The sequence below is a fragment of the Triturus cristatus genome, chromosome 3_1 (genome assembly GCF_964204655.1).
Source record: "Triturus cristatus chromosome 3_1, aTriCri1.1, whole genome shotgun sequence".
Taxonomy (NCBI): domain Eukaryota; kingdom Metazoa; phylum Chordata; class Amphibia; order Caudata; family Salamandridae; genus Triturus; species Triturus cristatus.
In genome coordinates, this window is record NC_140583.1 from 1,062,209,024 (window position 1) to 1,062,221,344 (window position 12,321).

The following is a 12,321-nucleotide window of genomic DNA, read 5'->3' on the forward strand; positions in this document are numbered from 1 at the left end:
GTTGTCACTTCACTCATTAGTGCCTCTGCTGAGACCTAATCAGAGGACGTTCAGCCTTTGCGACATGCTCAACATTGGTGGTAGGGGTGGTGTACAGTCAGTCATGCCTAGCTACATGTTATACTGTTCCTCGGCCAAAACACCTAGCACAACAAACTCAACCAGACCCGTGATCTGAATTAGAGACCAGCCCCTCCCTTTCAGAGGTGCCTGAGCGGGGAAAGAAGGCCGAGAAAACATGACTATTATAACGACACTAGTAAATATAGCAGCCCTCGCTAGAGAGCGCTGCAGGACCAATTATTTTTCAAACATGAAATTCAAGGTTTAGTAGGGAGTCGCCCAACATCACTGATTGTCTTACGTGACTTCAGAAAGCTCATTTTTCCAACAAAGCAAACAATGACATATCAGGCAATAAAACATCTGTGGCAATCTGTAATTTCGCGTTTTATTCTCACTGTTTCAGTCCATTAGCGACTCACTCTTTTGGAAAAATAGTGCCAGATGTATCAAAAAAGCATTTTGCGATTCTCAAATAGCAATTTTTACAGAATCTTTACTTGGGAATCGCAAAATGCAACGTAACAAAACAGACTGGAATTAACGATTCCCTAATTGCGATTTCATAAAAATCGCAAACACAATAAGGGAATCGATATTTGTAATAGGGACTCCATCAAAGGTGAGAATGGACTTTTTACCTAAATTACGATTACCTAATTGGCAATCGCAAATTAGGTGATACAAAAGCAAGGGTGCCTGGGGGCCAATGCCCCCCCCCCGAGCGCCCATTAAAAAAAGGTGCACATGTAAGGCACACACATGCCCTAGGGGCATGTGTGTGCCACCTGGCACTTTGAAAAACACCGTTTTGTGCATTTTTCATAGTTTGCACATATTTACCAACAGCTTTAGGTTGATGGTAATAGCGTTTCCTAAATGCACAGTTTGCATTTATCAAAGGCTTCTAACGTGAATTAGGGATTCGCTAATTGCGATTCCCTATTTGCAATTACCTAAATTGCGATTGCCAAAGCCTTTCATATATAAGGAAAGGCCATTTTCCATTCACAAGAAGACGAATTTTGCGATTCTCACCATTTGCGAACAAAAAATAGTTTCATACATCTGGCCATAATGATTTCACTCAATGCCTGTATGAAGTGTTACTGTAAGCTACAATGTGTGTTTTGTGACCTCTCACATGGATGCCGATATGACATGTGCTACTGTAAATTCTAATGAGACCTTTCCCTCATCCTCTGTGTAAATGATGAGTTGGGTTCTGAAGGGAGAAGCGTCTCACCCCAGTGCCTGTATAATTTGTGTTATTGTAAGCTCTACAGGGAGCACCTCTCTCCACTGTGCACTCTATGGGTGCGATTCACAAAGGTAAATTACACTTCAGTTTAAGTTTTTTTGCAATCCACAAAGGAATTTTACGAGTAGTATGTTTACAAGTGCAGAGTCTCAGCACTCGTGGCGGAAATCCCGCAGATGAAAAGAGGCAGACGTAAAGATACTACTTGTTAAATTCCTTTGCGAATGCCCAACTTACACTAAAGTGTACGTTTACCCTAGTAAATCAGGCCCTATTTTTTCATGTAAGCTTTGTATGGAACTCCTGTGTGCAGCCGGCTCACCCCTGTGCGATATATGTTACTGTAACTCTGCATACAGCCCCAGCTCACTCCTGCGTGACTTGTGTTGCTGTAATCTCCACACAGAGTCCCAGCTCACCCGTGTGGCGTGTGTAGCGGTTAAATCCGAACAGATTCCAAGATCACCCCTGTGTGACTTGTGTTGCTGTTATCTCCAGAGTCCCAGCTAAACCCCTGTTGTGCAGTGTGTCCTGCAGATAGTTCCATCTCACATAGTGTGCTTTTGTTAATAACTCTGTGGAATAGGACTCCCCAGGACTGTAAGGAAATAACTCTGATAGAGTTAAGATTGATTGTTCACACACCTCAGGGAGCAGCAGGCTATCATCTTAGCCTCAGCGAGGCGACAAGCTCAGCCCTGAAGGGAGCGCAAACGCATTTGGGGGCTTATTTACAAACCCCTTGTGCGTATATTTTTGTGACGCACCGGCGGCGCAACCTGCTGCCCCATATTTACAAGGACACGTAAAACCACCCTGCACAGCTTTTTGTGTCCTTGTAAATATGGCGACTTTACACGCAGCACTTTGAGTGAGAGGGGCGTGCCATGGGTGTTGCTGTGGGTGTTCCCACGCAACACCCATGGCTTCTGCCACATTTGCAGACTTACCAGAAATCGTAAACCTGGAAATGCGTCAGAATGCTACGGCTCGCCAGGGGAGGCGTAGGGAAGAACAACGAGGAGAATTTTTTAATTTCTCCTCTTTTTAGGCGTGCTGCATTCTACAGCACGCACAGGAAGAGTAAATCACCTCTTATGATAGTTTTTGTGCAGGAAGGGACACCTTCCTGTACAAAAACAATCACCCCGTGACGCAAGCACACTTGCACTCTGGTGCAAAGATGCCTGTGTCCGCGCATGGCAGCTACTTGTGCATCAGCACAGGGGAGAGCAAAGTGATCCGTCATATAGTTGTAGATATGACACATCCCTTTGAAACGGAATTAACGAAGCGCGGCACAGCCAAATGGCTTGCAGCACCGCACTGCCTTAATTCCTTGTAAATAAGGCCCCTACTGTATAACATGTCCCGCAGCATCAGCAACACTTGCCTCACAATGGCTGCAGATTCTACATTCTGAGACAAGACACAACACAGCTTTCCCAATACACACAGAGCCAAGTACAAGTTAACCTCATCCACAGCAACAGCACTCCATGCACCATCACACTCTACCCCTGCCCAAAACAAGGCACACTACACAAATACAGCAAGGAACAGTATAGCAGCACTTGCAGTAACTCCACCACAAGCTTAACAATCTATGCTGTCTCTACACACCAACACAGGGCAGAACACACCCCTTGGCTATACAAATACAACAAAGAACAAGGTAGCATCACCACTGACGGCACCATCGTCTCTGCAGGCACTCTACACACCAAAGTAAGATACACAACAGACGTTCCCCCGTAATGTAGCCAGGATTCCATGGAACCAGGTGCAAGCAAGGAAAATGTCCCTTTTGACTTCTGTTGGGTAGTGCAGTACAGCAAGTATTAGAGTCCAAAAGGCCCTTGGGGCTCTGGTGCCACTGCACCTGCAGCACCAACTGTAGCTACGCTGCTGATGTCCCCGACAGACACACGAAAGAACAGAGCAGGAAAGCCTGCAGTATGAGCACAATGTGCACTGTTACCAAAGCAGACACTAAACACATCTCCTCCTATGCAAACACAGTAAAGAACAATGTAGAGCCAGACACAGCATCAGAACACCAGCCACCTTCTCTGCAGATAGTCTACATATCAACACAACCTCAAGAAACCTTTCCCTTATTCAAGCAGAGCTATAAACAAAGTAGTCAGTCTCAGCATCAGCACAGGATTTAATCACTGCTCTGTAGCCAGTGTACATATCAGCACAAGCACAAAACCTCATATTTATACCACAATGAACAAAGTAGACACAGCCACGGCATTGGCATTGAATGTACCATTGCCACTGCAGCCAGTCTACATATCAGCACAAGGACAACAAACCTCATACTTGTACAGCAATGAACAATGTAAAGTCAGCCCCATCATCAGCAATGTATGTACCATTGCAGCCAGTGTACTGGTCAGCACAAGCACAACACACCTCACTCTCATACAAACACACCAACTACCAGCCACAGCATTAGCACAACGAGGACCATCAACTCTGCAGAACCTCCACACTTGAACACGAAACATAACACACATTTCCTAAACAAACCCAGCAATTAACAATACCGTCGCTTCCAAAGCATCAGCTCTATGCACACTGCCACTCCTGTCCTGTTAATCCTCTGCATGTCACCTCACTTCTATACAAACACCACAAAGAAGCAAATACAGAAATGACCGTCGCAAACTCACAAGTACAAACAAGCCACACAACTGAAGAGCCAGCATTGTGGCACGATAATCACCAAGGAACTTAGGACACAACAAAATACGACTCGGGGCAAAGAAGCATACACTTTATAGACTTGAACACTGAAACTTCAACAACACATATCAAGCGGCGCTCACGCAGTCAAACACACATCACTCACTAAGAAATGGAAATGATCAACTCCACAAACAGTAAAAGAAAATAAAGATAATCTACAGAGATGTGACTCAGGGATAGATCCACTCAGAAGGTGATTTGAGAAATGTCCTACCACTCACCATCAGATCAACATTCTCAGCAAAACTATGTGATGCCCACCCCCTTCAGATGAGACCTCGCACCCCATTCACCCACAATGTGACTAAATCCGCCACGGCAGCCATTATCACATCTTGGTCAAAATGGTGATGCACAAAAATCGAGATAACATACTCAAAACTATCAACCATATTATCAACACACAAAACTCAATAGCATAATCAAAACAATGTGGCAAGCGTCTTCACAACCGCTTACCAACCCTAAATATATGCTTGGAAGCCATAAAAACATGTAGGTTTTGCATTGTTTCCCAACAATGTTGCTTTAGTGAAAAATTCTCCAGCAAGCTTGTTCACATGGTCCCAGGAGGAGAGTAACCAACTGACCCTCTAAGCCTTTCTTAAGGGATCACACACACACATTACCATAGCATAAACCGCAGCATTAGCACCATATGCCTCAGAATCTCTATCGGCGGTACACACCAACACCACACACATTCCCCAGTACAAACACAGCAGAGAACAAGTCAGCATCACCCAGAGCATCAGCCCTGCATGCACCGTCAACTCTACAGACATTCTACCCACCAACACCAAACAAAGCACAAGGACCCAAAAAACAAAACCAGCAAATGATAAGGCAGCTTCTTCTGTAGGATCATCACAATGTGCACAATCACATCTTTAGATATCCAGACACTACAGAATAACCACCCTCTTCTGCATAGTGGATGCTAAAGATATACAGTGTAGAATGCCACCGCCCGAGGAGTGTTTGTAGGTGCCCTCTACCTTGCAGGTTCCCTGGGGGTAGCATGGGCCGGTCTGGGAGAAGCTCGTCGTCTGACGTGGCGATGGTCTTGATTGCATTGTGGTAGAGCGGCGTTGAGCTGGGCATGGCGTACTTGGACATCTGTGACATCATCAGAGTCAAAGGATTCTGGGAAGGCGTGGGCTCTGCAGAGATACAAGGAAAGCCTCTTGAGAAAGTGTGTTAAGACTGTGCAGCCAGCCCCTCAGTGTGACCAAAGAGGTGCGCCCCTGGGTGTCAGAGCACCCCAATGACAGTCTACGCACACTCCATTGGGATCTATAACCCTGTGGCCCTCTGGGAGGCAGAACATGCCCCATTTTGGAGCCAGTACAACACACCTAAAGCCAGTGAATACACTGCCACTGTGACCGGGTGCATTCCTGGTTAGGAGTCAGCCCATTCCCTGATGCCACCCCCTCCCAACTGGAAGCCAACCCTCCTGCATTCTGACTGGGATCAACTTCACCCCACACCGAGACATTCATAACAGGCGTACCTGGATCTGGGCATAAGAAAGTGCGTTCAAAACAGACTGCCGGATCCTCAATGTCTTTAGAAAATTCTCTAAATATCTCTCTCCCTTTTTACATCTTATAGCACTTCACCCACCAAGGTCACGCGCCCTGGAATCGAACCTAACCTGCTCATAGGATAAGACATGAGGACGCAAGAAAGGTCTCTAATGGAAGTCCACACTCATAGAACTGTTTCTTCTGAATGATTTGCTTTGATAAAACTGGGACTGAATCTCCTGCTGCCTTATAAGAATACAGGAGAATCTTCAAGTTCTTACTATCTTTCTCAGGGTCTATAATGCAACGAGCGTGTGTCACACTTTTCAGAGTTTACGCGTGCTGAGGTGCTTTCTGCAGTAAGTGATCCGCGTGGAATAGGACACTATTATGCAGAAGGCCATTTCAAAAACCTTGCTTTTGATTTGAACCTTTTCAGGGGGCCAGCGATAAAAACGACTCAAGTTTTATTCCACGTTTTCTCACTTAGGAAAATACCCACATTTTTTTGCATGGAAGTCTTATTTATCCACAACCTTTACACTCCACAGCCTCTCAAATAGATTACATTTTTTTTTAAACATCCTTTGTGCATAAACAGCTGGAAGGTGTGTAACATCACCAGATTATATGATCAAAAACTCTGTGCCTTTTACTCAGACAGCTTTATACACCACACTGAATTTTAGATCTGACCTAAGGACAACTTTATATATTCTGAAAGCCTTATGTAGAAAAACATTAATAAAAATACACATGGCCTCATGGCGAGTTGCCCAAATACCTCTGAGGCTTTCGCTTTGGGAACTAGGAGTTTCCTACAGTCTACGACAGTATTACCAGGTATAAAAATTACAAACGAATTAAGTAATACTATTTAAAAAAAATTGGTCCACATTATGCCGCACAATTTGCCTTTTCCTGCCACATAATTGTCAACCCTGCAGCATACTTTTATGCTGTCTTGCCACATAATTCCAGTGGCCCCGAGTATGGGGCAATAGCTCAGCACACCTCAGCTATGGGTTCTCTTAAAACTGAGTGACAGCACATTGTCTGGGATAGTGGCATTAGATCTTATGTAGCTAATGCTTTTTTATTTCCAGCTCTTCATCTATTTTTATTTTTTAATCATCCTTGTGTAAATGTATTAAAATTATATGCAAGGGCTAATTTATTTTTAAATATAAAATCATAATTGCAAGCATTAGGGCACCACGTTTAAGCAGCAGCAGTTTTTCTTATTTATGTGGTAGCATATACTTGCAATAAAAAACATTATAATCATAGCACCAGTTCACAGGTAAATAAACGGTTTAATAGCAAGTTTTGCAGTGTGGGGACTCAGTGTTTTTTTTTTACAATGAACTTGTAACTGTCTTCCATAGGAATACATGTGTGCTAAGGCTACCACCTTGACTTCATTTTTGCTCAAAGGAGTATCTGATTTTCTCATCAGAAAATCAATTTCTCTGCCTCTATTCTTTCATTCTCTGCAATTACCAGCTAAAAGCTTTTTATGCACATTGGATTCAAGAAGAGCTATTACCTATTACGTTGACAGAGATATGGCTTATAGAGCCACAAGACATATGTCATTTGGCTTCGGACCAGTTACATGATGCAATTGTGAGTCAAAGGTAGTAAATGTGTTTCGGTGGGCATAAGCATGCAAAGGATTTTGTTGCCATTGCCCGAAAGTCCAAAAGCTAATTTTCTAAGGGGAAAGACTTTGCTATACCTGCTGGGAAATATTCAATCATCTGAAAGCTGAACGTCTGCCACATGGTGTTCTGAGCAAACCTTTGCGAAGCACCAGTACTAGGATTCTAATGCGCAAAAAACTGTGGAAGTGGGCCAGGCATCTCAGGTATTGCAACATCAATCTCGCCTTTACATATGGTCCCACTTGCTACTCTACGCTAAACACGTGAATCCATATGGATCCAATCTACACAAGAAGTTACTTATCTGCAACACAAGGTTTGTAGCTCAATAACTCTTTTGGATTCACAGGGGATACCTACTTCTCTTCAAAACAAGGTGGAAGTGACAAGCTGTGTCAGTGTAATGTTGAAACAAATGTTTCAACAAAAGGGGCTAAATTGAAGAGCATTTTGGGATACCCAATGATCCCGTACAGACTGGATACCGAAAATAACCCCTCCACTGATACAGGTTTTTGAAAACGGTTTGAAATACTTTCACATACATCTATTAGATCTAAAAATGATACAAAACATGCAGTCTTTAATAGAAACCAAACTTCAAAACCAGGGTCACAGGTAAGTTAATTTGGGTTTGTGAATGAAAAGAAAGATAACATTAAAATGTAAAGAAGGCTGCAGCAAACAGACCCACATTTGTTGAGGGATGGGGAAGCTGGGCTACGTTTTTGGATGGGAGGGGTTTCTAGAACTGATTTATTCTGTAGGAAAAACACAGAATCTGCTGAATATTCCAGTGTAAGTATGTTCCCCTTGGCAAGCATGGTCCAATGCACAGCAGAAATAACAGGAAACGAAATCTCAATCATTTGCTAAACAATTAAAGAAAGCAAGGGACATTTCCCATGGACAACAGTGCAGTGTGTACAGGTGGGAAGCCACCATTCAGGTAGTACCACAAAATATCCCTCCTTTATGGGCACACCACAGGGTATTACCACGCAGCCCCATGACAGGTTGTGCACGAAACTGAAGATCTTACTCAGGTAAACAGTGGGGATGGCCGTGAAGGCAGGGGCTGACTCACAGTGGAGATGAGGCGATGCACAAGGTTAAAGCCGACCATCTCACTGTGTCTTCAGGAGCTCTTGTTCAAGATCTGTCCCCTCCACTGCTCTTCCCCTGTACACCTGTCCTCATTCTGCGGACTACGCCGAGCACCACTGTCCTGGCTACTGACATAGGAGCCGTATCCTGTGTGTCACAGCCTATCCTACATTGTGCGAAGTATGGCGCTATATCCTACAACCCTACAATATGAGACGTCATGCCATATTCCATGGTCTGAGAAGTGCTATTCCATATCCTAAAATATGTTTTATAGTATGACTAGTGCTGCTCCATATCCTACAAACTAGAAAGTGCCAGGCTCTACCCGAGTTTGAGATGTGCCAGACCATGTCCTCCAGTCCGAGATGTGCCATGCTCTACTGGAGTCTGAGAAAGTGCTACTCCTTATCCTGCAATCGAAGACATGCCATGCTCTATCTGAGAATAAAAAGTGCTACCCCATGGCCTCAAACCTGGGAGGTGCCATGTGATATCCTGTGGTCCGAGAAGGGCCAGGCCATACAGTTTAACCTGAGAAGTGAACAGCCATACCTGAGAAGGTCAACGGGTGTGTATGGGGAGCATTATTAGAGGTCGAGAAGTGATTTTGACAAGAGTGCAATTCCTGTGTACAGCACCAATGCCTCTTATGCCATGAAGATTCTGCCTTACTCCCCAGAAGGTGTATAAATAAACCTTTGTGAGACAAATCATACCCAAAAAATCGGGTATTTTAAAAATGTTTGTCACTGTTCTGCCTCTCTATACATGGTATCAGTCTGTTTAGAGACAGCAATGAGCTGTTCATCTGGTCCTCCATAACATGCGGAAATACTGTGCTCTGCATTCCAATATGCTAAAAATATGTGCACTTTGCTGCTACTTGTAAGGGTATATATTTTGAAAATGTCAGCTATGATGGAACAAGGAAGGCACGCTACAACTGAATGCTAGGTGACTTCAGAGGTTTTGGAGGGTGGGTTACGATTATCTTCAGATGTGATTCTGGCAAAAATTTAATTTGTACTCTTCACTTGTGGAAGTTTGGGGTAGCGCTTCCCCAACTGCTGTATTGGAGAATAAGGGTCTCATTTACAGTTTGGCAGAGAGACCACCATCTGTCGGGGGTAGTGGGGCAATAACCCCCACTGCCCTGGTGGACTGCTGCCTGTCATATTTAGAGATCTCTGCTTGCCTGGCAGACATAGCTATCCTCTGAATGTATTGCAAATTTATTCAGCAGTTACCATGTTTCATGTGGCCATTCAGCAAATCCCCCCCCACCGCAACTCCACCCCAAAAAACGTGTAAACCAGGAACCTGTTTTTGTGCAACAAGAAATCTAAAAGCTAACCTCAGAGTTTTCTCTGTGGGTGCGGCTGTCATTTTGTATTTGTTTCTGGTCGAGGCTGCCTGCCTTTTCCTGTCAGTCTGTAACAGTAGGTTAGTCCCTCTTACTTAAATACGGCGAGTGATCTGAGGTACTTAGACTGACGTCCCGAACTCCACTGTCCATTAGTCCAAGGTTTCCACTGTCAGAGCTTGCCCGGGCTATGCTGGTAGAAACCTGATGGTCCACCCAACTCTGAACAGAACAGCAGACCATCGGTCTGGTGGACAAGGTACTGTGGCTGAGTACCCTGTCCAATGAACTCTAAATATGTATCTACATCCGTCTTCTTAGCTTATGGACAATTTAGTCACGGAGATTCCAAAGAGACATTTGCCACCAGTGGCAGAGGACCATTTTACAAATGCAGAGACTTTCGAGAAACCACAACTTTCAATCTTGAATATTTATTAGCCTACAGCTTCAGATAATGCCATAAACTGAAGGTAGAGCAAATTTAGACGCGTTTTTTGTCAGTCAATGGCAGACATCTCTCAAAATGCTGGACACTCAAAGACACTAGTTGCTGTGACCAGGACGAGTTTTCTTTGGCTGTCAGACTGTCGTTTTACAACATCACTGTTGTCAGTCAATGACTTGGTCTGGAACCATTAAAGCTGAGAGAGTTCCTTTCACAGTGAGTACCTGCATACACAGAACTCAAGCGTACTCCGGGACTAAGCAGCGACGGGTGGCTGGAGGTAGATAATACTAGCAAATGCTCCTAAAGCCTTATGAGCAAGAACAAAATATTTCTTGGTAGCCCCACATACAAAACAACAACCACATGATCAAACAAGTGTGTACCCAGCTAGCGCCACGCTCCGTTTCTTAATCCTGGACACATGAGTTGACAATTTTCAAGACTCTCTAAAAACACACACTTGGATTCCTTCTCAAAGACAAGATTCTAGGGCATCATTTTGAAAAAATCTCATAGTCAAGTCACACTCTAGAGGCATGAAAGACATTTCAACATTGATCTCCCAAGGGCAGGCGCAGAATGTGCAATGTACCCGAGTGTCTTCGCTGTGAGGGTGTTGGGAGGGGACTACATTCATACAATATGGACATGCCCAGTTGTTTGTTCATTCTGGCAAAAGATAATACAGGAACTCAGCGCAATACTAGGGACACCTATCCCGGAGGATTCTAAGTACGTACTCCTGGGTATCCCCAATGACTTGGATCTCCCACGTACACAATTACTATTCTGTAACTTTGGTTTGGTGTGGTTAAAAGGGACCTTGGGGAGCCCCGGACATACCCACCATGACCGAATGTAGACAGGGAATGGATCTTTATATGGTAGCAGAGAAGGTAACATATAAAGGTAGGGGGTGTTCATGTAAGTTTCGCAACATACGGGGAAGCTGGATCTCACAATATGAGCTGGAAGAGCATGATGAAGCTGGAGCTGTGTCTGTATCGGAAATTCGCTGATATGAATAGTAAGGTTTCCTATGCCCATCTTTTTACAGCTTTATTGATTTTTTTTTCTCCCAAGGTGCTTATCTTTTATTCTGAAACTTTCTGATGTATTAATGTCCTTACGCAATGTTACTTTGTTTGCAATGGGCATCAACTAGTGTCCCTTTTGGTATGACCTACAAAACTCAATACAAATAAATGTAAAAAAATAAATAAGAATATGCTATGTTCAACACCAAACCCTGTCTTCACTAATCTCAGAGTCCCTTAAAAGAAGGAGAATATTTTGTCATACAGGTTTAAAGTTCAATGGCGACACAATGCTGCTCTCTGGTTTTCAGGAGTGCAGCGACTTTGAGAGTTATAGCAGTGTGAAGTTCATCAGAGTCCTCAAAACGGTTGAGTTTCAAAACACATGTTCTGCAGCGGCGTTCCTCCTTCCACACTACTCACAAACAGCGGCTAGATCACGCAACACCTCCTCTGACCCTCTACTGGTTGCCTGTGGTGTTCATCAGCGGTCCCTGCTTGGGCCTAGTTTGTTAATTATATCCGTGAACACGCCGAGAATCTTGAGGGAGAAGGCGGGGGGCTTAAAAACAATTTCATTTCAAGACATGTAATAATATTCTAAAATATGTAATAATATTCTCATTCTAAGTTATTCACAAGAAAAATCTTCCTTATTAATGTATACAAATGCCTTTGAACCTTTTCAGGGTTAGTCCAAAAAAGAATCTGCCCACACCTGGCGAACAAAGGCAAACTGCTTGGCTTGTAAATGTAGCCTCATCTTTCCATGTCCTGGGAAACAGAACACAGAATGAACACCAGTTACTCTTCCTACTTTCCAACCCTTGAAAAAACGGAAGTCCTTAATAAAAAACACAAAAGAACGTGGCACTATCCGGACTGATTATGTACATTCCAATTCAACGGGTTTCTCCTTCATCCTCTTCAAAACTGTAATCAAATCTATTTTACACTCTGCTCTCTGGAACTGAGAACATTGACCACCTATCTCCAGTTCTAAACGATGCCCATTGGCCCTCTGTTTAAGCAAGAACAACATTCAAGCTGTTCCACCCTGACGTCCTGCACCATCAA

General features: G+C 43.8%; 1 protein-coding gene across 6 annotated transcripts in view; it reads right to left on the minus strand.

Moving 5' to 3' along the window:
• BCL9L (BCL9 like) overlaps nucleotides 1–12,321 on the minus strand; it is a 174,573-nt gene that overhangs the window by 7,718 nt on the left and 154,534 nt on the right. For all 6 annotated transcript variants that reach the window (XM_085645877.1, XM_085645878.1, XM_085645875.1 and 3 more), the window contains one exon: nucleotides 5,083–5,247. In XM_085645877.1, coding sequence (XP_085502003.1) covers nucleotides 5,083–5,247 — 165 coding nt within the window. The remainder of the gene's footprint in view (nucleotides 1–5,082; nucleotides 5,248–12,321) is intronic.